This window comes from Eupeodes corollae, chromosome 3 (assembly GCF_945859685.1).
Source record: "Eupeodes corollae chromosome 3, idEupCoro1.1, whole genome shotgun sequence".
Taxonomy (NCBI): Eukaryota; Metazoa; Arthropoda; class Insecta; order Diptera; family Syrphidae; genus Eupeodes; species Eupeodes corollae.
The window spans coordinates 102,272,902-102,300,038 of record NC_079149.1 but is presented as its reverse complement, the minus strand read 5'-3'; the positions used below and the strand labels follow the sequence as shown (position 1 = coordinate 102,300,038).

Genomic DNA, 27,137 nt, shown 5'->3' with positions numbered 1-27,137 from the left:
TGATAGTTAACCTATATCTGTTGAATAGAAGTTTCGTCCGTCATCAGAAATCTGCTTAAGTGAAATAACGACTTAACTGAATCTATAATTTACTTCTGTTCGTCAATTTACTAAATCCTTTTTTCAAAAAATGTGATCCATATATAATTTTCCACTTAAGGTGGAAAACCAAGTTTGAAGCAAGACTTTATACCGGCTAAAGGGTTTCGGTCTTATAGGTTCTGTTTTCAGTAATTCAAAACTCTTTTGTTAAAAGATAATCAATTAAAGTGCCTGCAATTTCGCTGTCAGATAAAAGTAAAGTTCATCTAATACAATACTAAAACTTGGTAAAAATTTGCTTTCGACTCAAAATTTAAAAATGTTGGCTTCAAACTTATTGTTATCGATATTCAGTAATTTTTATATAAAAATCCAACAGTCCGTTTTTTCATAAAAAAAATCTACAAGAAATATTACGCAAATTTGGTTAAAAATTGATACGAGTACATATAGACAAACTTTTAAGCAAGACAAATCGACAGACGGGATATTAAGTTATCAGTGTGGGTCGCATCCCAGCCTCCTTTTCATGTCTATAATTGTCCACAAAAAAGGTAGTATTCAATTTGTATGTCCCTTCTTACTTCTGAAACAAGGTACTTTATCATCTTTAACGATGCCACTCTCTATTGACATGATTTAATTTGTAACTGGAAATGAAGGAGGACTTTGGAACCAATTTGACAGCTTTGCATTGTGTGTATTATGTCTAATTTTACGTACCTCCCCAAAATGTTCATGTTGCGCACTAGTAGTAAAAAGACCTCCAGTAAATTTTTCGATTGATGAGAAAACTTCATGAGGTGCAATCAGCCCTAGAACTCATTTGCTATGTACACTATCAGTGATTCCATGCCTTGGTGCCAAGCCACCCATACTCTTCATTCTACGCATTAGAGTTTCTTCAATCGTTTGGTCCGACCCACCCCTGTCCAAAATCGGTCAGTTCTTCTCATAGTAAAGTAAACCTCTTGAACAAAGTTTTCAAATTCATCTCGGGTTTTATTTTTACACTAAATAAGCCTGTTGTTATTGAGTGAATGTGCCCTTTCCATCCTGGAACATCGTAAATGGTAATAAACTTTGATGTTAACCAAAGAGTGTCATTTGGTTTTGGCTGTAACAAATTAGTTAAATGAACCGCTAAAATCTGGTCGCTTGTTGCAAATAGCTGATGTCTCCAATAACTGAGCTTCATAGTATGAAAAACAAACCAAGCTTTCTGTATATATATAAGGCAAGGGTGCTTAGTATTGGAGACATGAATGATCTGGGAAGCACAACTGATATAATGTTATGCCCTATTGCGATGCTTTTCCTTTTTCTATTTACAATGATCGTTTTCTTTATTATAAGAGTTTCCAGAAACGTTTTTAGAGTTTAAGGTACACAATCGTCATCAACGTGTTAGAAAAAATCATCACAATTTAAAACTAAAAAAGGACAAACAAATTAATATCAAAATTCTTTATGAAATTTAATAAGCTTTAATTTTGTGCGAGATTATTTTTTGATACGACAAACGAGAAAAACTGAAACAAAGTCCATGTTTCTCTTAACTGCCGCTAACTTCAAATTACCTTAGTAAAAGTGCCAATTTTCAAAATTGTTGGATTTTTTTTGAAGTGAAGGCAATTTTTTTCGTTCATTGACTGGACTATTAGGCTTCAAGCCCTTTGAAAAATGGGTACATCTTTTATCGGAAGGTGTTGGAAATAAATGTTATAATAGACGTTGTTGCATTTGAAATTGATAAATATTTTTGTTTAAATTAAAATTCCATAACATTTAAGTTAAGGGTTATCTTGAGCAATAAGACGTGTCGTTGGTGGGAAATTTAAACAGAAGAGTATTTCTCAAATTGCGAGGGTAAGTGTTAAAGAAGATGGAGTTGTTAGGGTTTAGACAGATGATAGAGCCGGAAAAGAAGCAATTAATCAAGATATCTGTCTATGTTCTTCAAAAGTCTTATTGTAAATTAATTAAAAGTGGTCTTGTTTTGGAACTGACAAAGGTGATTTAGAGAGCTCTGGTAACAAAAATATTGAAAAATTTCTTTGGCATACCGGTCGAGTTCTACAAAAATGCCAGCTCACAATTTCTAGAACGATGTTTATAGATGACACAATTCCAAATAGCTTCCGATCTTCGTACATTTCTGTGATCTTTAAAAAGTGAGATCCTAACCTACCGGCAATCTGCAGGGGAATCCCTGTTCTCAGTTCTCTGCGGAAAATGTTTACTCAATTACTGTACCAACGGCTTGTTTCCTGGCTTGAAAGGAATAATAAAATAAGTTGTTTCCAAGCTGGGTTCCGAGCAAATCTATCTACAATTGACCAAATTTTTACTTTAACGAGTATTGCTTGACTTTTTATTGATGCCTTTGATACTATAAACAGAAGGTTACTACTTTTCAAACTCACAGATAAAGGTTTGTCTACAAAGTTCATAAGAACAACTTATATCAAATACAAGTTCACTAGTAAAAATTGCTATGAGATTGTCAAATCAATTTAAATCGGAAACGGGAGTTCCACAAAGTTGCATTTTGAATCCCTTTATTTTTTGATCAATGACATTGAAGATCAAATTTCAGGTGGTTTTATTTTTGGAGATGTATTTATCAAGGTGCTTTTATATGCAGATGACCTTGGCAATCTAACCGATAATCCAGAGACTTTGCAGCTCCAAATTAACAAATTTAATGCAATATTGCGATACTCGGGTCCTTAAAATAAATACCTTAAAATCAAAGATAATGGTTTTCAGATCTCAAATACGCAGTTACAGGACTAATCTTAACAGAAGTAGAGATTTGATTACGTATACCTAGAACTTACTATAACACATAAGTTAAATCTTGGAGCTCATTTTAAAGACAAAGTGAAGGTAGTAAAAGCAGCTATCAACTGTATGTTGTCAAACTTCTTCAAAAGTAATTCCATAGATGCATCGACTAAATTCAAAGCATTTGAGATAGCTATCAAAAGATCTCTCTTATACGCTAATGAAGTTTATGGATACAAGGAATTAGAAGTAATAGAATTAGTCCAACGGTACTTTTCCAGACGTACATTTAAACTACGTTTTAATACACCAAACTACGCTATTTACATTGAACCTGGCCTGCCTCCAGTTTACTTAAAAAACCTCAAAGGTAACGCATTGTTAAAGTGATGGGTAGACCTAATAATAATATTCAGAAAAAATATTATTTGATAGCTTTAAATAAAAAGAGAAATTTCTTACAACAAACTGAGAAACAATGTAGGTTTAGTTGTGGTCTTCAAAAGTGAGATATGGAAATATTAACAAAACAGTTCCATATCGTTAATAATAATAAAAAGGAAAGCACCTAAATGTCCACCTTGGGGTATGCCAGATTTAGCAAAAATGGGTAGGAGCAAAAATTTTTGAAAACCATGTAGTCTAAGAGAAATGAAGGCAAGACGCGTTCAGTTGGGCAATAGAGAGATCATGTTTAATACTGTCTTTGAATTGGGTTACGGAGGAACACTTGAAAATTCCTTTTGTATTATTGTCAGATTGAAAACTAGTGAGAGAACACTTTCCACTTGACGGAAATATTTTTTTTTTAACAGACCAATTTTTAAAGATTATAATAAAGTTTTCAATCACTCCAAATATTTTCATTTAATGTGCAAAAAAGTTGTACAAATAAAAATTAAACTATTAATTTTGACACACATTTTTTTTCAACTAATAGTTAAACAAGGCATGGTCAAGCTGTGGTTTTGACAAGATAGGGTCTATTTTGTGGTGGTAAAATAAGATAACATGCGGTAACCTTTCCTCACTCAAGTGAATATGACGACTGACATAAACCCACGCGTTTGGCGAGCTCTATCATTTGAATCTTATAACATGTTTTCATTTAGGGTTTTACAATGGATCTATATTGATCTAAGTGTGATTGTAACAATACCAACCGTCAGCCCATTCAACTTTTCTAACCTTAGGTATAGTCAATAGAAACATTTGTTAGTCATCAGTTCATTTAAATGAAATACCCGCTTAGATAAACTAAAGATGAATTAAGAAAATGAATAATCTCCTTTGCTATTTTACCTAATTACCAACTCAGCTTTATTAAAAGGTATTAAATTAACTAACTTTTTAAACAAGTTTAAGTAGAAAAACGACTTAACTTAGCAAACATTGACCTTGTAGTTTGTATTTCAGTTAATAGTTAATTCATATCTGTTGAACAGAAATTTGTTCCTTCTTAAGGGATCTGTTTATGTGAAATACCCACTTAAATGAAACTTTAATTTAGTTTTGTTCGTCAATTTTCTGAAACAGTTTGTAAACAAATGTGAAAACCAAGCACCGTTCATTGAAGTACAGAGATTCACTTTTTACCCGTACTGCGAGAATGGGGAATGCCTTGCCCCGATCTATTTTTCCATATGATTGCAATATTCAGGTATTCAAAATAAATGTACACCGATACCTCCTAACTAACCTTTACCTCTTTCCCTAATGCTCACACTATGTTTTTGTCATATTATATTAAAGGTATACAAAACCCTTTTAGTGTTCGCTAACTATAGAAAAAAAATCATAAGGCTTGAATTTGAACAGGTTTAAAGGGTTGCAATCTTATGGGTACTGTTCTTTGTAGTCTTAAACACTTTGTAAAAAGGTACTTGATTAAAGAGCTTGCAATTTCACTATAAGACAAAAATTGCAATTTATCTCAAAATGTACCTCTTCAAAATGAAAGCGTAATTTTTTTGAGGTGTTAACCTCTAAGTTGGGAACCCTTTAAAACTTGCGGCCGTTTTGTCATTTTCAAGTAATTTAAGATGATTAAGCTTGATGTGGAATTATTGTGTTTGAAAAATTTTCGAATTTCAATTCGATCTCAATGTTAAATAGCATTGCGTTGAAATATGGATGAACTTAGAAAACTAAAAAGTCAAAGTAGAATCTTGAATAACTCGTCGAGCTTCATCTGCAGCAGTTGTGTTGGGCTTTGTCCATTTTATTTGACAGATATTGCGATTGCAGCTTTCATTGTGTTTTTCAAGAAAATTAGGTTAAAAATCTTTCAAATCATTTAAAATAGTCTAACAGATGGTACATTTCAATATTGTGTTTGCCAATTGGAATAGCAGACTTTTTCAAGGGTTGCAGGATTTTAAACTTCACAGCTTAACAGTGTACAAACATTCAATGATGCTCTTAGTCATTTAATTTCACAATAATTCTCATGATAAAAACTATTAAAAACGACTTGTATGCCAAGGTTTTAGTGACTTACCTTGACCTCAAGGCCTTAAAACTGTTTCCTAAAAAAAATTGCGCACATCTAACTTTTATAAATAATGTACAAGTGGCAAATAAATTAGAGTAGGTACCTTATATTTATTACATTGACGGTAATTGATTATATACCCAGCTTAAAGCACTCACCAGGAACTAGCTACCTTGCCTCATTTTCGAAACAACCACCATCATTGAAATAAAACTAAGTACCTATTTCAATTTATCCATTATTTTTCTTTTAATAAAAGAAAAAGAAAATATACGAATAGGTACTCGTAGATGTCTGTAAGGTACCTACCTACTTTCCTCATTCACTTAAGCGTTTGCCCCTTTTTAAACCTTAAAAAACTTAGTTTGTAAATCAAAATCATGGGGGACCAACTCTCTTCCTTTTTGGTCATGAATAAAATTTATTTAAAAAAATAAAATTATTACAACAGAAACTTTTTCTTTTCCTACCTACGAGTATACGTTTGTATATCTATCTTTCTATAAGCTTTTGAGTTACTTTATTTTTATCGGTGTAGCCCCATAAGGATAACGATGAAGTAGAGTTTCCTACATATCTCTTTATTTTTGTATAGGTTCCTTATACCTATTTACCTTAGGTACCTATAGACCTATACCTATCTAACCTTTAGCTATACCTTTATTGAAGCTTGGCTCACCTCGTTCTCATGCAGAGTCACTTTGCCAATACCTTTTTCTTCATCCGGTCCATTAACTGTGAATCCTGAATTCACGTTTATTCGAGTGTTTCTCTTCTGGTAATTTTTTCCAACATTTTGTTTGTGTGTGTGTGTGTTTTTCTTTTTGTTAAGTTGAAGGACTTATAGACTCCTTGGGAAAAAGTTTTTCTTGTTTCAATATCTTTTATTCTTGTTCATATTCATTGAAGCGAAGAGTTGAATTTCTTTTCTATATGGAAAAATTTGTATTTGCAAGGAATGCAATTCATAGAAAAATGGGTTGCTTAGAAAAGGAGAATTTCAGCAGTTAAATATGAGAGTAATTAATTTTGACAGATGGCAACCATTTGCTGCAACTCTCATTTTTATATCTTAAACTTGTGTACTGTTCTAAATTGACAGTTAAAAAGAGGTACCTTTTTTTTGATTTTGAGAAATGAGTTAAAGCGAGATAAAATGGTGAACTGTCAAAATGAGTCATCTTAAAAGAAATCAATATGAAAATGCCAGTTTAGTTTACAACTTAAACCTAATCTATAGTTTTCCTCTGAGAATTCTAATAGTATAATTTGATTTTTAAACTTATGTCGAAAGCTTGACTTTTTCTTATTTATTTAAAGAAATATACTTTGACAGCTATGAGATGTTTTTAGGTGTTCACTTTGTTATTATTTGAGAAGACTCATTTTGACATCTCATAATTGTGTCTCATTTTCACTTGATAGCTAAAAAAAACTATCCTATGACATTTCAAATTATGTCAAAATGAGTAACCTTAAAAAAGTGCAATGTGTATACAGCGTAATATCTATGTATTACCTTATGCATATAACACAATGTTTTTTTTTTTAAATTCTACTTGTCAGAAATCTTATCATTTATTTTGAAAACCGTCCAAAGTCTGACAGTTTGTATTCTTCATATTTATGCCGACAATTATTTTTTGACAACTGTGATTTTTACCGCTTAATGGGATTCATTTAAAAAAAATTGATTTTTTAACGAATTTTGACAGATGAAGGTTTTAATATTAAAATTTGTAATTGAGTCTTTTGAGGGTATTCATTTTCATGAATTGTCTTTGACAGCTGTGTTATTAACATTGGCCTCTTTTGTTGCGATTTATTTTAATACATTTTGACAGCTATGTATTCTAAAGTAGTGTTTACATAGGACACCTTTGAGGGGATTTATTTGAACGAAAAGTTTTTTGACATTTATGTTCACAATGGACTCTTTTTAATGAAAAGCCATTAACATCTGTTTTCACATTGGACGCTGTGGAAATGATTCACAGTTGTTTATTCTAAGACCGTGTTTACATTGACCACTTTTGGTATGATTTATTTTAACGAATTTTGACAGCTATATAAATTCTAAATTGGTGTTTACATAGGACTCGTTTGAGTAGATACATTTTAGTTAAAAACCCTTGGTATCTGTTTTCACATCCAAGTCTTTTTAAGCAACTCATTTTCACGAATATCTTTTGAAAGCTGTGATTTCTAAGGCAGTGTTTACATTGCTCACTTTTGATGCGATTTATTTCATTGAATTTCGATAGCTATATAAATTCAAAAATGGTGTGCACAATGGACTCCTTCAAGTCAATACATTTTAACTAAAAAGCCTTGACATCTATGTTCACACCCAAATTTTCTTATGGAACTCATTTTCATGAATAATTTTTGACAGCTATGCTATTCATTTTAACAAATTTTGACAGCTATAGACTCGTCCAAGACGGTGTTCACTTTGTCCCTTTTTGATGCGATATTCATTATAACGAACTTTGACACTTATAAATTCTAAACTGCTGTTCACATCGGACTCTTTTTAGATGATTTATTTTAACAAAAAGTTTTTGACAGCTGTGAATTCTTAGTCGGTGTTCATGTTTCAATCTTTTCAGTCAACTTATTTTACGTTTTAAGCATTCGTTCCACTTGACAGTTTAAAAACGGCAGACAATTGAGATAAAAATTCGTATTTGTATTAGAAAAAATAATAAAACGTCAAAATGACTAGCCTTTGCGTTTATTTGATTTTTGAGAAGACTTATTTTGACGTTAGAAAAATGTCAGTAAAAGGGATAAAAATTAAACTTGCGATTGTTAAAAAAAAGCAAGTGATGCAATTTATTTTACGTACATAAGATCCAATGCTGGTGAAATTCTGCCTTAAAGAAAGTCGTTAAGAAAATAGGTACCTACATTCGATTCTAGAGCCAGAGCAACAAAAGAAAAAAAAAACATAAATATATATTTATCCCATAATAGGTAAAGTATAGAAAAGCGAAAGATGAGATTTTCACGGAAAAAGGTAACCACTTTTCAACAGGAAAAGTCTTACAGTTTTCCGTCGTCGTCGTAGTTCCATTATGACGTACTTATGTAGACTTTATTGTCTTTTTTCCTCACTCTCTATAGATTTCTTGAGCTCAACTGATGTTGGTTGGATAGTTGGTTGGCTGTTTGGGGTAACCCTCGCATCCTTAGCCCGAGGTGACACTACTTCATCGCGTAAGTGTTTGAATAATGAAAATGCGACAAAAGTTTCAATCCATTTGTTGCCAAGCATTCCTCGAAGCTCGAAGCATTCCCTTTCTCCATTTACCATCCATTCGTTTTAGTACTTTTTTTTTCTTCTTCTTTAACCTTATTCTACCAAATACCATATTTACACGTAGAAAGGGTTAATCTCTGCGACGACGACGACCGACGAAGGCGAAGACTACGACTACGACTACAACTTCGACTGCAACTACGATGACAATGAGGAAACTGGGTTACAATGTAAACGTAGTCAAAGTTGCACTGAATGTCCTGAGATTACCCATTGTCATATCTGTGTAAATGTTATAGGTCGTTTACACAGCGGACGAAGGAGCAGGATTTTTATTTAACTAAAAAAAAAAAGGCTTTTTTGAAAAACTTGTGAAAGTGCAACGTGCACACGGGTCGAGGTTAAATTTTTGTACTACATGTTGCCAATGCACATATACATATAGCCAAGGAACGATGATTGTTCATTTGAATACATTTAGCCATGTGAGCCATTTGAGAAGGACGATAGTACACGAGGAGCGGCGCAAAGTAGTGCTTTGGGATGTGACATGACATAATCATTTGCTTTGCTTCTTTCTATAGCTGAATAACTGTATGCATGATGTATGAGTTGGAAGGACTTTTTTGCTGAGTTTGTTTTTACGTACATGAGACTTTTACACACTAAATCGCACCAATATAAAAGTAGTTGGATTTTGTTTTGTGTGTTCTCTTATTAAATTATTATTAAGGGTTTTTAAATCTTGTTAGGATTTTAAAAAGTGTAGACTTAATCTTTTAAACAAAATTTGAAGGCTGTAGAATAGTGGTTTATATGCACATATGTTATCTTTATTTAAGTCGTCCTCAAAACCATTTCGGTAGAATTTCAAAAAAAAAAAAACAGAATTTCACTTAATGTCAAGATGGTTCTTAGGAAACAAATTTTGGAAACTTTGGATGATGAGTAAAACACAATGTCAAAATGAAATGTGCCTTTAGTTTGACCCCTAAAGCTCGTAGGTACATTAATGCTAACTAAAGTAATAGCCAGCTTAATTGGTACACTTGGGCGTGTACGCACTTTTTTCAATAAATGCTTTCTTCATTCAATGTTAATTTTCAAAATCAAATGTGAACATAGATTTTGGCGTATGTAATAAACCCAATTGTTGTTCCACAACTTTCTATAAAACGCAATCATCTGTTTTACTGTTTTCGAGTTTGTATGTTCATTCCGTAAAAATCAGAAAATGAGTCTTCGCAATATATCGAGAAAAATACCCCCCGCAAATAGAGACCCATAGATATTGAATCTAGTTGTAGTGGAAAAAGTACTAGAATTCGTTTATGGTAAGAAAAAGATCTTCGGCCTTATCACAGGTCGCGTCGGAGTAAACTTGTTCAATGAATTTCAACAAAAAAAACTATCAAAAAACAAAAATGTTTGTCAAAAAATTTGGATTTCGTAAAAATTGGTCACTCTTGTTTTAGATTCAATTGTGCCAATCTTTTAATTACAATTGGAGCTGTAGTACGAATCTTCTACGAAGAGAGCTGTGGTAAAGTCGAGTATATCTTGAACTGCTATATAACATTATTCCCACCTTTCTTAATGGCAATAATTGGTTTAGTAAACTAACAGAATTGGAACTTTTTATTAATGAAAACGAATTCCAAAATATTTTAATACAAGAAGATATCAATGTAAGGATCGGAAATTTTCAGAACCCAGGTTCACTGGTACAAAATGTTTTTCATATGTTCGAAGGTGTAAGGAAATCAATGGATGAAGTAATTAATAGATGCTGGAGGCAACTTCTAGAATTTATTGATGGTTTCATGGTATTAAATGGAATAACTTAAGCTGACAAAAATGGCAAACTCATTTTCGTATCTTGTGAAGGCAGTTCAGTAATCGATTATTGTTTCGCGAGAGGAAACTGGCTAAGTATAATTAGTGACTTCGAGGTTCAAACTGCGAATTACTCTGGTCATACGCCAATATTAACTTCTCTCATATTGCCAGGATTGACGGTGGGGATAAATAACGCAATTAAGAGCATTCTAATTTTAGTGAAAATATCGGAACTTGATGGGCCAATTTCAATAAAAAAATTGCAAGATACTTTAAAATCAATGAAAACTGATAAGTCTTCGGGAAATGACGGTATTCGCGTTTAATTTTACAAAACCTCATCTGTAATTTTTGGTTCATATTATTTTTTTTTTTTATAATTAGCAAACACTTAAAGGGTTTTTTATGCCTTTAATATGCCAAAGACACAGTGTGAGCATTAGGAAAAGAGGGAAGGGTTGGATAGGAGGTGTCGGTGTACATTGGTTTTAAATTTCTGAACATTGCAATGAAAGGGAAAGATAGAGTGTGGCAAGGCGTTCCACATTCGCGTAGTACGGCTAAAAACAGAATCTCTGTACTTCATAGTACGTCCGAAGTTGGGCTCAAGGGTAAACTGATGGGCATTCCAAGAAGCGCGGGTATTACGGTTAAATTGTTTAAGGGGAGGAATGCAACTTGCTATTTCACTAGAGCATAGTCCGTTAAAATAACGGTAAAAAAGGGTGAAGCAAGAAACCTTGCGTCGATGTTCGAGTGATGTAAACGAGTTGATGATGTTTATGTCACCAATCATTTTAAAAGCTCTTTTTTGAATACTGTCCAAGAGGCTTAAATAAGTTACTGGAGCACCAGCCCAGAGATGAGAGTTATATTCAAGTTTCGGACGTATATAGGTTTTATAGATTGTAGCCAGATCAGACGGAGAAAAAAATTTCTTGCAACGTCTCAAAAAACCTAGACATCTTGCGGCATTTTTGGCAACATCGCGTATGTGATCGCTCCACAAAAGGTGGTTGCTGATGCACATTCCGAGGATGTCAAGATTTTCTGTTTCGTTGATGCAAGTGCCACTTATAGATAGTGGCAAAGACGGTTTATCTCGCTTTAACGAAGCAAGACAGCATTGCGTTTTCGAAGCATTAAATTCCACACGATTTTTTATTCCCCATTGTACAATGCTGTGTAGGTCGGAATTTAATGAGCTAATCATATTTTGCCGTTGCAGTTCCACATCCGAAGAGGAGGGTTGTGAGTCTGGAAACAAATATGAAAAGCTAAGAGTGCTATCGTCAGCGAAACAATGTATTGGATTAGAAGTAGCGGACAGGAGATCATTTATAAAAATGAGGAAGAGGGTCGGAGACAAAACAGGCTTCTTGAGGAAGAATCTATTTCGAAATCATTTTTAAGAGCATGGATTTGTGCAATATTTAAAAAAGACGATCCCCAGCGCCTAGACAACTACAGGGGCATATCGATTTTACCGTGCCTTCGGAAAATATTCAGCAATCTTTTTTACCATAGAAATTGACGATTTGGTTAAAGAGAATCAACTACTTAGTATTTTCCAAGCCGGGTATCGATCGGAGCTATCAACAGTTGATCTAATATTTGCACTCAGTACTATTGTCTTATGTTCTTAGGGAATTTAAAACGATTTAAAAGCGGCCTTTGATACGATTAACAGGAGTTCTTTATTTTACAAAATTTCTAGCCTAGGCTTATCAATCAAATTTATCAACTTATATAAGCTTCCTATAACCGATACGTCTGCTGCTGTATGGAACGGAAGCAGAATGTCTAATTTCTTGATTAGAAGTGTTGGTGTTCCACAAGGTTGTGGATTAAGTCCATTAATGTTTGCACTATCAAATTTATCAACTTATATAAGCTTCCTAAAACCGATACGTCTGCTGCTGTATGGAACGGAAGCAGAATGTCTAATTTCTTGATTAGAAGTGTTGGTGTTCCACAAGGTTGTGGATTAAGTCCATTAATGTTTGCACTATATATTGATGACGTATCCACAAATTTCTCTGGTGGTATTAAGGTTGGTGAAACATTAAAAAAAATGCTCGTAAACGCGCATGACGTTGAACTATTGGCTGATAATCCCAAAGCTTTGCTGTTAGAAATAAACAAGCTCAAACGTTTTTGTGATTTATGGGATTTAAGTATAAATATTGCAAAGTGGAAAATCATGACTTTTGAAAATACTCATTGAAGAACAGCTTCCCAAGAGAAATGGTTTTTGGAACGTGAATAGAAATAGTAAATCAGTTTAAATACTTTGGTTTCTTATATAACACGTAACCTTGATTTTCACAACCATTAAAAAATGCCTGTGCTTCAAAATCAAAGATTTTAATTAAATGCAAAGACGAAAGAATGCAAGGAATGCATCATGTCCCAAAATGATTGCAATCAAGTATTTGCATTCAAATGATAGATGAAAAAATTATGTCAATTTTTGCAAAGTTTTAACTCCTCAATCTCTATAGAATTCAATGAGTAGAATCTTAATATTGGAGTCGATAAAGATTGCATTCTATTTCAATCCTGGAGTAATCCTTGTGAACAAACAAGAATGTGAGCCTCATCAAATGAATATGAATTCATCCTCGGTTTTAGCAGCGCAACCATTTCCGCCCTGGCACCGGTAGAATTTTTTACTTAAATAACCCATTGGACTCAATAATTAAAATAAACTGTTATCCCTTTCATTATCGACTCACAATTCGATGTTAGCTCCTCGGAAAGTTCGTGCATCCATGATGCTGGAAGCGTGTCTGGCATCGATCGCAATATGGTCAATCTGGACGGTAGATTAATCTAGAGAACTCCAAGTTCCTTTGTGGATGTTGAGGTGTGGAAAACGCATCAGTTGCATTTTAAAAATCTTAATACCTAAATCCATCAACAAGTTTTTTTTAATATTGGAGTAAAAGAGGCCCAGTTGCTTTTAAAGGCGTCAAGTCTATAATAAACGTACAACACTTCCACCGGCCGATACAGCTGCGATATTTTCCTTATTGATCTGTGGACAATTATAGATTTAACTCAAGATCTTTCACAGTGACACAAAATACGAAACGTGCTTAGGCTGTCAAAACTAGTATTAACATAGTTATAAATTATTCGAAGTTCAACGATCTCAAGAAAATATTTATGGCTGCCGAATTACTTAAGTCGGTTAACATTTTTCAATGATTAAAAACGGACCAAAAAATGGTATGCATAAAAATGTTTTCGAGAGAATAAGCAACCAAGGCTTTCCAAGATAGAAATGCATAATACTTCAAACAGACAGATCTGCTATTGTCATTTCTTGTGAACTATTTGATGCAAACTCAAATATCCTTTCAATTGCAAAAATATTACCAATAAAGGGAAAAACCTTCTACTAAAGAATTTCCACAAAGAAAAATACACACATGAAGAAAAAAAAACAAAAACTTTTCCTCACATTTACTGCTGTTAAAATAATGTTATTTTCCTCGAAAAACAAATTCGACCTCTTTAGTACTCTTTTTAGCAATCCATAAGCTTCTACCATGCAAGCTTGTTGCACATATAACATACTTAAACCTATACATTACAAAAAGAAACTTAAAGGATATTATGTAGACATAGGGATATACATATAAAGGAAACATAGATAGAACTATCTATCCTGATGCATACAGAAGAGAAACTCATTTCCGGTGCTGCACCAGTTGTTTTTGAGTAAGGCAGGCTGGGTTATGTATAGCCTGTTGTAGCTAACTGACAAACAGTTACCTACACCCTATATGTATATGTAACCATACAATCCAAAAGAGGTTCTTTCAAAGGGATTGTTGTGTTGTTTCATTTCGACTAAAGGATATCCTTATGCAGTGGTGTAATAAATCAACAATGAATTAAGCTATCTCAGACCCTTAAACGAGTAGACAAAAGTGTTCTTTCTAGGATATAGGGTATGTTATGTGTGTTTTTCTATGTATATAGATATAGTTATAGTGTGATCAATCTAAAATCCACAAGTGTAAACTTACCCGCCGCTGATGTGCATGTCGTCAGCTGTGGTGAATAGCGTTCAGTCAGTCGTTTAATTACGTCGATTTGTTCAAGCGTCAGTTGAACAGCGTCTCGATGTTGTGCTTCGCAAGGTACATAAGCTGCCCAGAACTGTAAATAAAATATAAACAAGAAGAACAAATTTAAGTAAAGTAAAATATTTGGAAGATACAAAAAAACAAACAAAACAAAAGAATGATGAATATATTTGCTTAATAAACCAAATGTACTCTTATACTCGTATTTATTATTTTTTCCTAAAGGTTACAGGTATACCCACTAGATGGAGTTTCCCTACAAATAGAATAACCACAGAATTAAATAAGTTAAATAATAATTAAGAGTTTTCCTTGTTTTAACTTTTCAACTAGCGGACCAGTACAACCGTTGCTTGGGTGATTTTTTAAAAAATTTTTAAGTTTTTGTTTTTTTGTAAGTTTTAACAACGTTAAAAAGAAGTTGGGATGCGACCCACGATGATAAATTCCTATTTGTGCACTTCTGTCGGTGTTTCTTAAAGTTTCACAAAATACAGTTTTTTCCAATAGAGACGGGTTGATCTTGAAGTTCGCAGCAGCCATTTTGTTTCTTTTACGTTCTTTCAAAATATATACTTTTGATCTGTCACAAATCAGACAAATCGTGTTGACAAGTTATAGTCTTGAATTACATTTTTTATATCAAAATGGGTGATGTGCATGTTGCGACCTTTTAATGGGGTCGTCTTTTCAAGTCGTTTATTCAAAATTAGGTGGAAAATTTCGAGGCTACCGGCTCAGTGAACAATCACTCAACAACGAAACAAAAGATCTGAGCCAAAAATTGCCACTGTTCGTAAAAGTGTGCAGCAGAATTCAAGGCAGTCAATTGATATCATCAAGAAAGGACCTTTAACAACGACGGGACGTCGCATTCAAAACGACATCATCGAGGGACAAAACCTTGATTTAGTTACAGATTTGGCCTAATATAAGGCTACGCTATGAACGCAAAATATAACCGCTGTTTGTTTGAGTTAAATAAGCAATTGAGTAGTTAAGCCCTCTCTCGTGCAACCAGAGTATCTTTATTTAAGACCCTCATCATAGCTGTCCTGCTATGCGGTGTTCAAGCTTAGACTATGGCAAAAGCGATTGAAAGCATCCTCGGCCGGTTCGAGAGTTCTTCGCGTGATCTATGGTCCCACATGCATAGAAGATGAGTGGAGAAGAAGATGGAACGGCTTTTAGAAGTCCAACGAATACGACAGTTGGGTCACTTAGAGCACTCTTACCCGGAAATTGTTCGAATCCGAACCCACAGGAAAGCGTAGTAGAGGAAGGCTGTGGTTCAAATGACATCTAGCTAGGGACCAAGCTAAATGGAGTTATTTGTTGTGTAAGGCCCTAGTTTACACAAGACTGTAACTCCACCTTAAGTAAGTAAGTAAGATTTTGGCATGCAACCGTACAAAATCCAACCTAGTGTTGTTGCTTATTGGATTTTGGAGCAGTTGAGAAATGATCTAAAATTTAGTCAAAAAATCAACCTTAGCGAAGTGATTTGGGACGACACCAATCTACGAAAGATTCACGAGGTTTAAATGCATCCAAACAAAGTTACCGTTTGGTGTGAATGTTGTTCTGAAGGCGGTCTAATTCTTAGAAAATAAAGCTTGCGAAGCCATCACTATCAACGGCAATCGATGTATAGATCTATTACCAACTTCTACATTTTCAATTCAACAAATCAAACCGATTACAGTAACTTGCTATAGGAAGTAAATAATGTCAAATGTTCTTATTTTGAAAATTTAAACTAGCGGCACAGTACAATCGTTGGTTGGATGATTTTTGAAAGTGATTGCGAAGTTTTTGTTTGCATTTATCAAAGTTATTTTTTCTCACATAATTATTTGCCACCTTTGAAAAAAATGAAACAAAAACTTAATAATTAAAACAATAAAAAGAGGCTGGGATTCGGCCCACATGCGGCCTACACTTATCTACTTATCACAATTATCACACAAATTGGTCAATAAATCAACTCAACTACACTGATAACTTCCCATTCGAGCCTTTTTGTCGATATTTCTAAAAGTTTTATAAAATAACTAGCTGCCCGGTACGTGCTTCGCTACGTATAAGGCATAGTAATAAAAAAAAATCATTATTAAGTTCATTTATTCAAAAAAAAAATATTTTAAATTGCTAGCTATTTAAAACTCCATTATATTTATGTACATTATTATATTTATCAGTAAACAGTAAAAACTAAAAATTAAAAAATAATTTGGTACCCTTACTAAGTGTTAGTGTAAAACAGTTGGATAAACAATATTTTTTATTTTTCCATTTTTAGTATGAATAAATAAACAGTTGGGGGTACCAACTCAAGAACAGGCAACATAAAGTTGGCCATGTGAAAAACATGATTCCTCCAAATTGATACCACAAACGTGAAATGTTTGCCCTTGGGCCTTATTTATGGACATCGCAAATGATAAACGCACAGAATATTGTAATCTTTTGAATTCAAATGGCATATCAGTTGGAATCATAGGGATACGCGGTATCAAACACACGTGCAATATTGGGTATTGTAATGCATCGTAACTACGATGCAGTTCCGAAACACTTTGCAATTGATCATTTCTGCGATGAAGTACAATATCACGGGATCGAATCTTATCATCAAGAATACCAATTGCAACCTCATCAATTGTCGGTGCATTGAATCGCCTTGCATGTTCTCCAAAAGGTGTTCTATCAGCCCTTATTACAATTTTGTGACTATCAGATGGCATACGATCAAGAGCAATTTTGAACGATTGAACTAATGCGTTATGCTAATGGAAAAACCTTTGTAGCTCACGAATAATTTCTCGTCTTGTATTTGAAACAATTGCACAACGTTGATCCAATTCACGATTTTCATCACCAATAAAATAAATTTGCAAAAATTGATGATCAGCGTCGGGGTATGGCAATAACGAACCAGCTTGATGATAAATCTGGAACTGAATCTGTAAAACTTATAAGCAATTTTAGGTAGATGTTGAATCAGAATTTTTAAGACTTTATGATTCAGATTGATATAAGCATGAAACAATCCTGCTGAGGTACTTACCTTAAAAGTCGGCATAAAATTATCTCTAAGAATTTTAGTAGCACCAAAAGAAGTCATTTGAAATGCCGAATTGTATTGCTGAATATTACTCAAAAACTGCATCGACGTTTGAAATGTCCCAAAAATAAATGAATACAATGGTTCGGGTGGAGTTTCTAATGGGGCAATCTTACTGTACCATTAGCACAACACATGCCGGGCGTTTCACCTGGAAAGTTAGCCGCATCACAATGTGGACATATTGCATCCATCATTCCAATGTATCCGTACATACTATAATCAATCTGACTATTGTAAATAAAAGCAGCCCGCAGCATTTCATCCAAAACAGCACGACGTATTCGTGATCGCCGTGCAAGATTAAGTACAGGTACAGGGTCAACAGATCTATTCTGTGCAGTACGTTCACGCTGCGATGCATTAGCTTGTGTGCGTTCATCTGTAGTCTGAGACCGTCTTAATAATGCCACTTGATTTGCATTACGCGTTTGCCGGCCTATGTTTAGTCGTCTTGCTCGTGGCATTGTAACATCACTCAATAATTCAACAATATTTTGGATAATATAAACCCAACAAAGCAATAATTATCGCTTATAAAATGAAATGACATATGATCACATTAAATTTGTTTGACAATACTAACATTACTTTCTTCGATTGTTTTTCCAAAGGTTCAAATTGGCTTTTAAGTATTAGTACAAATTGTTTGTATATGGGAGTATAGAAAGGCGTTGGTTTTACACTTTCTCAAGATTTTTTTTTAATTTTCTTTACGTACAAACCTTCTCTGGACTTCCACGAATAATTCAAGACCAAAATTAACCAAATCGGTAAAGGCATTGTTGAGTTATAAGATTACAACGAAAAGTGGCATTGATTTTTATATATATAGAAGATAATAAAGACATTTTTCGTAAGATGAAAAAAGTTTGAAGTCAACATAATAATAAATGAATCTGTAGTCAATACCTTCATTTATGTTTAAAATATTCGAGCCAAAAAACAGTTTTTATAAGTTAAAGATTTTTTTTAACTTTCAATAAAACTTTAATGAAAATTTTGAAAAATATTAAAATACAATGTTATTTTTTAAGAAATATTCTTTTAACGCCAATATCTTTTATTGTTTTCAAAGTATTCGTAATGCGTTTAGATTTTATTTGTTTATAAGAAACTTGCATTTCGATTTTTTTTAATGTACATACATAATTTCAAAAAGTTGATAAACATATTTGTTCAATTTTTTGTTGATTTAAAACAAAAACATTAAGAAAATTTGTACCAATTTGGTATCACTTCACATTGTAAAGGGTTCTCCAACAGAGGCTGATTGATCTTGACAGCTCGTGGCAGTAATATTGCTTCGATTACTTTCTGTCAAACTGTTTCTGTTTTCTGTAAATAAATCGAAAAACACGTCCAAATGATAAAAAATATTATCATGATGAGTGTTCTCTAGAACCAATGATATACAAGTTGAACATTTTTTAAAGGGTACTTGGTGGTTCTTCCAAGTCGATTATTCAACGCTTGGTGGCCAAATTTGAATTCACCGTCTTAGTGAAAAATTAGCTAACATCTATTATACATCAACGGAACTCAAGATATATCAAAAATTCCGGCGATGGTTTGTAAACAAAATCCAACTGCAAGTTGGAAGCTTATCCCAATCTAAAAAATGGGTCCGGTTTGTCGCATTGACAGACGGGATGGGAAATTATCATTGTGGGTCGCAGCCCAGCATCTTTGTTAATTTTTAAAAATGTACAAATGCTTTTTTTTTAATTGAAACAAAATCAATACTTTTTTTTTAATAAGTAACGGACATGTGCCAATAATTTAAACAATCCATTTTTAAGAGCATTCAAAAATTAAAATCCAATTAAATAAGTATTCCATTTTATTAAATTCGATGCACGTTACGCGTCTTAATTGTGATAGTTTTTGAAAAAAAAGCAAATCAAACAAATCTTATCCAAAGAACGATCCAGTATTGATTTGAAATGTCTGAAACTCAGAACTCTTATGGATTTCTAACAAATTACTAAAAATTTATGATTTGTACTCGAGTAAAATATTTGATAAATTAAAAAATTTATGTAAACGACTTTAGGTCATAGAATTGAATGACAATTAACGTCGTTTTTACTGAAATGTATTTTTCTTAAATGTTTCAATTATCGTAATTCAAACTTTATGATAAAAGGTTTTATTGAAAATATCCTTACTTATCACTATCCTCTTAATGTCCTTATTCACATTTCACAAAAACCAATATAATATACATACTTATGTATATACTGAACATAGGTATTTTAATCTATACAAATTAAGTAAAAATGAATTTATTCAACCATTTTACATTATCTGCAACACACATCCTTACAACTATTTACGAGCATGATCGATACGTCAGACAAGCAGCTATAGTCAGTCATCAGTGACTCTAGATTCATAATACTGTTTTATTTTAAAGTTTCCACAAGAATGGATATTGATATGGATATGGATGTATTAAGGACGACGATGAATGTGGACAGGACATCCAATCAAATTGAATTCGTCGATAATTTATTCCCACACTGGCTAATTAATATGTCACATTGTTTTCAAAATTACATCATTTCCATCGAACGAACGCGTCTGTAGTGTCCATAATGTCCTTTTTAAAAAGTGCTATATACCTCACCTATATCCTTAGTAGCGGAAGAGTGATGGTAAAACAAAAAAAATGTCCAAAAGCGATCATATAATAAGGAACATTGTTATTATTAAGGTCCGTCAACCGCACATAATCATTGTTAAGATACTTTCAGTCAGCCATCCGCATCTGTCGACGTGGAGCGGCGGCCATTTTGGTCCTGAAAACCCAACATCCACTAAAATGGTAGCGGGTGTCATGTCCGTCATCGTGGCCGTTGCCGTCGCCGTTCAGTGTGTGATAAATTAAATTTTTGTTATATTTTACTTCGCTTCGATGATGGTAAACGCCATCGCCAGCGTTAGCCACGACGTTAATATATGGCCAGTTGTGGAATGAGAGTGGACACAATTTTAAGGATGGAATACAAGAAATATTATTTTTTTTTGTTGAACAAAAGCACTTTTTAAGTGTCCTTACTTAATGAGCGGTGTCACATTCTGAAAAGAATTATTGTTCAAAATTTATTTCTGAAAAAGAAAATTGCTCAATGAAAAACGACATATGGTTGAATTGGGTTTGAGTTGAAAAGAGAGAGAGAGGGATTTTCGCTGGTCTTTATCACTACCGATAATAAAGGATTTTTAAGGATAATGTGCAGTGAAACGAAAACAATATTTTTATTAATGTTGCGATTATTTATTTTTTTAATTTAATAATTTTCTATGGACAGCAAATTGGACGAAGCCAGCAGCAGAATTAATACAAAATTTATTGTTTATTCTTGCAATTATTCAATATTTTGTGTCTTTTCTTTACTTTTTAAGGTGATACATATTTATTTTATATACACAAAAAAATTGATAATTATTTTTCATGAAATCACACAAGCAACGCTAGCAATGGGCCGGTAGTTAAAAAAACTTAAAAATTATGAAAAATTTCATACAAAGTTATTGGGATAGGTCCGATTTGTCGAATTAAACATTTTGACATTTAATGATGTTTCAAGGTCTAAGACCTAGATCAAAGGTTCTTAGAGAGATGTCTATGTGTGCGTATGTTAATACGTCACGTACGTTGTTTCGAAATAGCATTTTTCAGAGTATTTCAGAAAGAGGAAGAGATATTGACTTTAAAGGAATTTTGTTTTTAAGTTTTTGGTTTCTTTTACTACAGCAATTCCAAAAAGGTAAAAACTTGGTTAACCCCAAATATCTCTGGAAATAATTACTCTATCGATTTCAGTTAAGTTTCATGTTATGAAGGAATAAACCAAGTTATATCTGAAATATAACTGTATACCATAAAGTAATACTTGTTGTAAACTGAAATCAATTGGTTGATGGGACTGTTTTTACTATAGTTCGATCTGCTTGATATATAGGACGTAGAGGAACTTGGGAGATTTATGAGCGTGAGCCTATGATTGTACGGTGGAAGTTCGAGCCATATCCCAATATTGGTCTTACAAATGATATACAAAGAAGTTTAAAAATATATGGGTCGCGAAAATCATGTGAAAACCGTTTTATAAATCCGAGTATCTTATTTTCTTTTTTAATAATATAGTCATAATGATTTGTAAAAGTAAATTTTGAGTCAAGAATAATAAACGGTGATTTTTTAAGAGCTTGAGAACTTTAAAAAAAAAAAAACGCATACAATTTGCAAAATCTCATCGATTCTTTATTTGAAACGTTAGATTGGTCCATGACATTTACTTTTTGAAGATAATTTCATTTAATTGTTGACCGCGGCTGCGTCTTAGGTGGTCCATTCAGAAAGTCCAATTTTGGGTAACTTTTTCGAGCATTTCGGCCGGAATAGCCCGAATTTCTTCGGAAATGTTGTCTTCCAAAGCTGGAATAGTTGCTGACTTATTTGTGTAGACTTTAGACTTGACGTAGCCCCACAAAAAATAGTCTAAAGGCGTCAAATCGCATGATCTTGGTGGCCAACTTACCGGTCCATTCCTTGAGATGAATTGTTCTCCGAAGTTTTCCCTCAAAATGGCCATAGAATCGCGAGCTGTGTAGCATGTAGCGCCATCTTGTTGAAACCACATGTCAACCAAGTTCAGTTTTTCCATTTTTGGCAACAAAAAGTTTGTTAGCATTGAACGATAGCGATCGCCATTCACCGTAACGTTGCGTCCAACAGCATCTTTGAAAAAATACGGTCCAATGATTCCACCAGCGTACAAACCACACCAAACAGTGCATTTTTCGGGATGCATGGGCAGTTCTTGAACGGCTTCTGGTTGCTCTTCACTCCAAATGCGGCAATTTTGCTTATTTACGTAGCCATTCAACCAAAAATGAGCCTCATCGCTGAACAAAATAAATCGGACGTAAAGCGCGAAACACATTTCCAACCGAACACTGATTTTGGTAATAAAATTCAATGATTTGCAAGCGTTGCTCGTTAGTAAGTCTAGTCTATTCATGATGAAATGTCAAAGCATACTGAGGATCTTTCTCTTTGACACCATGTCTGAAATCTCGCGTGATCTGTCAAATACTAATGCATGAAAATCCTAACCTCAAAAAAATCACCCTTTACCTTGGTCAGAGAAAGTAGAGAGTTTAGTCAAATAAGAAGAGTCTTATTGATAATTGAAAGTCAAAACATTTTGTTTGCGTGTAAAACACATTGAATTACATTTGTCTATGTTTAGTAAAAGCTTATTTTTTATAAAACAACATTCGCGAAAACTATTTAGATCATCTTGTAGAAGTAAACAGTCGTTAAGTGAGTCCATACGTTTGAAAATTTTAATGTCATCAGCGTTAATTAAAACAGATGATTGTTTTTTAATAGAATGTAAGTCGTTAACGTACAAAATAAACAGTAAAGGTCCTAGGTGGCTACCTTGTGGTACGCCAGAGTTGGTGCAAAAATATGATGCCCGCTCATTCCTAAAAACTACGCTGTGTGATCTATTATAAATATAAGTACGACGAAACCCAACCAACAAATTTATCGTTAAAGCTTTGGGATTTAAGTTTGGAAGTTAATGTTTTATGGTACAGTTTATCAAAGGCCTTACTGAAGTCTGTGAAGACAGAGTCAACTTGTTTCCGTTTTTCAAACGAATCTAAACAAAATAAACTGAAATAAAAGAGGTTAGTAACTGTTGACTTATTTTGAACAAAACCATGTTGGTTGTCATAAATTAATAGACTTACAATCAAACGATATGACTTTACAAATAATGAGCTCAAATAACTAAGGGATGACTAACAGTTTTGCAACGGGACGATCATTTTGTTTTTCATTTTTACTACCCTTTTTATGTATAGGTGTTATGAACGAAGTTTTCCAAATTTCAGGAAATATTAAAGCTTTAAGCGATTCATTAAAAAGAATATAAAGAGGAGAGGATAAATAGGATGCGCATTTTTTCAAAATATAAAAAGGTACATCAACTGGAACAGAGCTATAACAAACGTCAAGTTCTGAAGCTTTGCGAACGATTTCATCTTCAGAGATCCAAAGACTAATTGAATTCAAATGAGGGACATTTTGTGAGAGGGCCGATAACTCAGGCATTTGACAGGAGTTCGCTTCTTCGAAAGCTTCTTTGAAAAAAGTTGCAAACATATTTGAAATTGTTTCAGAGTCATGGCTAAGTTCATTGTTAAAAGACATGCAGTTTGGATACCCGTCAGTATTTTTCTTACTATTAACATAGCTTCAAAAGTTGTTTGGGTTGTTTTTTTTATGTCGGCTTCAGTATTTACAATAAAATCATTATAAAGAATATCTGAATAGTCAATAAACATTAAGTCATTATCAGCTTTTGTTTTATTACATTTAATCCAGGCCTTGTTTTTTTTATTTTTTAAGTTTTTTAAAAGAGTCAAACGATGGATTAGATTTAGAAATATTGCGCGATTTTCGCAATGGTGTGGTCTCATAAAAAAAAAGTTAAAGAGAACACAGTAGAATTTATAGCAGATAAGCATTAATGTCACAGTTCTCAAAAAAATGATTCCAATTAACATTACATAACAGGTTGAAAAATTCATTAAGTCTTCATTTTTTAAAGTTAAATTCAAGATTTTCTTTGGAGCAACTAGGAACATTACATACATTTAAATTGAAAGATAGGTCTAATGCTGTGTGATGTCGGTCTTCTTCTACAAGTAGGGTATTAGCTGAATTTACAGCAATACAAGCATTGAGTGCGTCCGAGAAGAATATAAGGTACTCCAAAGATAGAGTCGGCCATTCTTAGTTTGAAAGATGCATATTTCGAAGAGTTGCGGTGGATCAATCTGTATTTAAGATCTTTGTCAATATCAATATGTGTGAAATATAACATCGTTAAAATGGATAAGGTGGCTTCGCTGTTTGGCATGGTTTTTTGGTGCATATATCAAGCTTGGTTAAACCGATATCGTCGATTTTGCTGTCATGGTGGATTGCATAGATCTGCTACTTAAGGAAGCCCTAAGTCTGAATGGAGGAAGTCACACGATTTTGGTAGCCTGTTTACGTCTTCTAGGCGCGTGAAACCATATTTCTTTAGTTTTGGTATCATCCAATACAAAAAGTAAATTTTTATCCTCTTTTAGTATTGTTTTTATTTTTTAGGTTTTTATTTTTGTAAGAAAAACTGTCAATTAGATTTTTCTAAAGACTTAACTAAAAGAAGTTAAAAGCCAATATCTCAAAGGTTTGAAAAGATATTTGAGTGGAAAATCAATTTATACCAACTTAGAGTAATATTTGTTTTAGGCTTTTATTTTTTATAAAAAAATTGTAAATTTAATTTTTTTCAAAACTTTACCAGATTTTGAAAACGTTATTTTTCGTTGCAGAAAATCGTTTTTTAGATGAAATCATTTTTTATTCTTAAAATTTTAGAATTGAAACATTTTTTCTGATTTACAAAAAAAACGTTGATTGGATTTTTTTCCAAAAATATGCTGGTTTGGTATCACGTAACAATAAATAAAATTAAATGTTATTCAAGTCTCTAGCGTTTTTGGTTCATGAGATATTTAGGGTTAACGAAATGTTCACCTTTTTTAAAATGAACATGCTCAAAACAAACCTATAGAAAAGGTTTGCTTTGTCTATAACTCAAAATATTTTAAGGTAAGGAAATTTGTGACAAAAAATTTGTACAATGTCGAAATAATTTTATAAAAATTGAAATTCCGCAACAAATTTGATTAAAATTTAATTATTGTATTTAATTTAACACGAAGATTATTCCGGTTAATTTAAAATCTCAAAAAAAACAAAAAGTTGAGTTATTTTACTAAATTTAAAAAAACATTTTTTACAATTATTTTTAGGGTTATGTAAGTGTTTTATTTAAATGATTTATTTGTTTTAGAAAAAGTCCATCCAATTGATTTTTTTGTACAAACGAATCGTATTAAAATTGCTGTAAGCAATCTATTCCAATCCAACGATTACACTTTTGCACACCTTTTCTGCTCCATTGTTTTGAAGAGTTTATATTCAAATATTTATCAAAACTATGGTGTTTTTATATTTCAAAAAATTCAGTGCAAAATTCCTCAAAAGTCAAAGGTATAATATTTCTATTGATTTTGTTTCTAACAAAGAAAAACCAATAAATATTTTTATTTACGTTTTTGGAATTTTCAATACCAAACAAAATATAAACCTTCTCTTTTCCAAAAACGAAAACTAAACCGAACCAAAGCAACCCTCTACCACTAATAAGTTGATACAAAAAAGTTAGTATTGCGGTAAATTTTGTTTATACTCTCAAGTTGTTAAGCTAAAAATTTATTTTCAAAAGTCCTTAAAGCCCTTTTTATATCTAAAAGCGTTCATAGTGCATTTTTTTTTATATACAAATGAAAAATAAAAAAAACTTTGTCCTTTCAACGAGCAGAGTACAAGTGCAGTGTACAGTTATGGTGGTATAAAACGGTCTCCTTGTGTAAATCAAATAATAAATAAAAAATTAGAAATAAAAACTACTTTTTAGCCACATTGCTCTCAGCTCATATACAAAAAAATGTTTTTATTTTGGCTTTGAGGTCGCTAACTCCTTGTTTTTATTTTTTCCCAACTTTTGCTAGGTTTGTGGGGGAGGGAATGGGTGTATTGGATTTGGAATATCGATGATATCGACAAACAAAATCAGAACTTAAAGAGTAAACTTTGTGAGTTTGGCTAAAAAAATAGTTTATTTGGTCACCGTACTAAAATCTCAAGTACAAGTTTAGAAGGGTTTAAAGATTAAGCTCTAAGCTATTTGGATAGCTTAATAATGTATTATGGGAGTTTAAAAATTCCTTTTACCTTCGGGTTTTTTAAGTTTGGTGAAATTTTTGTTAAATAATTTGTGTTTTTTGGAGAATGCTCTTGAACTTTTAGTTGAAAATCTAGAAGTTGAAATGTTTCAGTGATTTAAGGTAAGATGACGGCATACGTTGCTCTTGAATGTTTGTTAGTATATAGGTTATAGAATATGGCTTAAGGTTTTAGAGAGCCTTGACATTTGTAACTGTTCATTTTTAAATGTCCCTCCAAATTATAATTAGGGTGAAAATTGGGTTATACCGTGAATAAAAAAGGCAATTTGTGTCCCCTTAAAAAATGGGAACTAATATAATGTCAATAAATTTACTCTAATGTTAAAACGAAATGCAAACTGATTTCGAGTAACTCTTGGGCGCCATTTACAGATATTGGAAAATGATGTTTAAAGAGTTTGAATGTCAAATTGTTACTCGAGGTTAATTTGAAGACATAGTCAAAAATTCGATTTAATCGAATCGAAAGAAGTACTAGAAAAACAATAGTAATCTCGGCTAAATTCTTAGATGTTGCTTAAGCCCTTGATAAGGTTTGTCACTTGGGACGTGCTTACAAACTGCTTAGAGACTTTCCCAGAGATG

The 27,137-nt window shown here is 32.8% G+C and overlaps 1 protein-coding gene across 1 annotated transcript in view; it reads right to left on the bottom strand.

Moving 5' to 3' along the window:
- LOC129950714 (uncharacterized) overlaps positions 1 to 27,137 on the bottom strand; it is a 166,173-nt gene that overhangs the window by 11,180 nt on the left and 127,856 nt on the right. Inside the window, exon 6 of the mRNA XM_056062636.1 lies at positions 14,471 to 14,603. Within this exon, the coding sequence (XP_055918611.1) occupies positions 14,471 to 14,603 (133 nt within the window). The remainder of the gene's footprint in view (positions 1 to 14,470; positions 14,604 to 27,137) is intronic.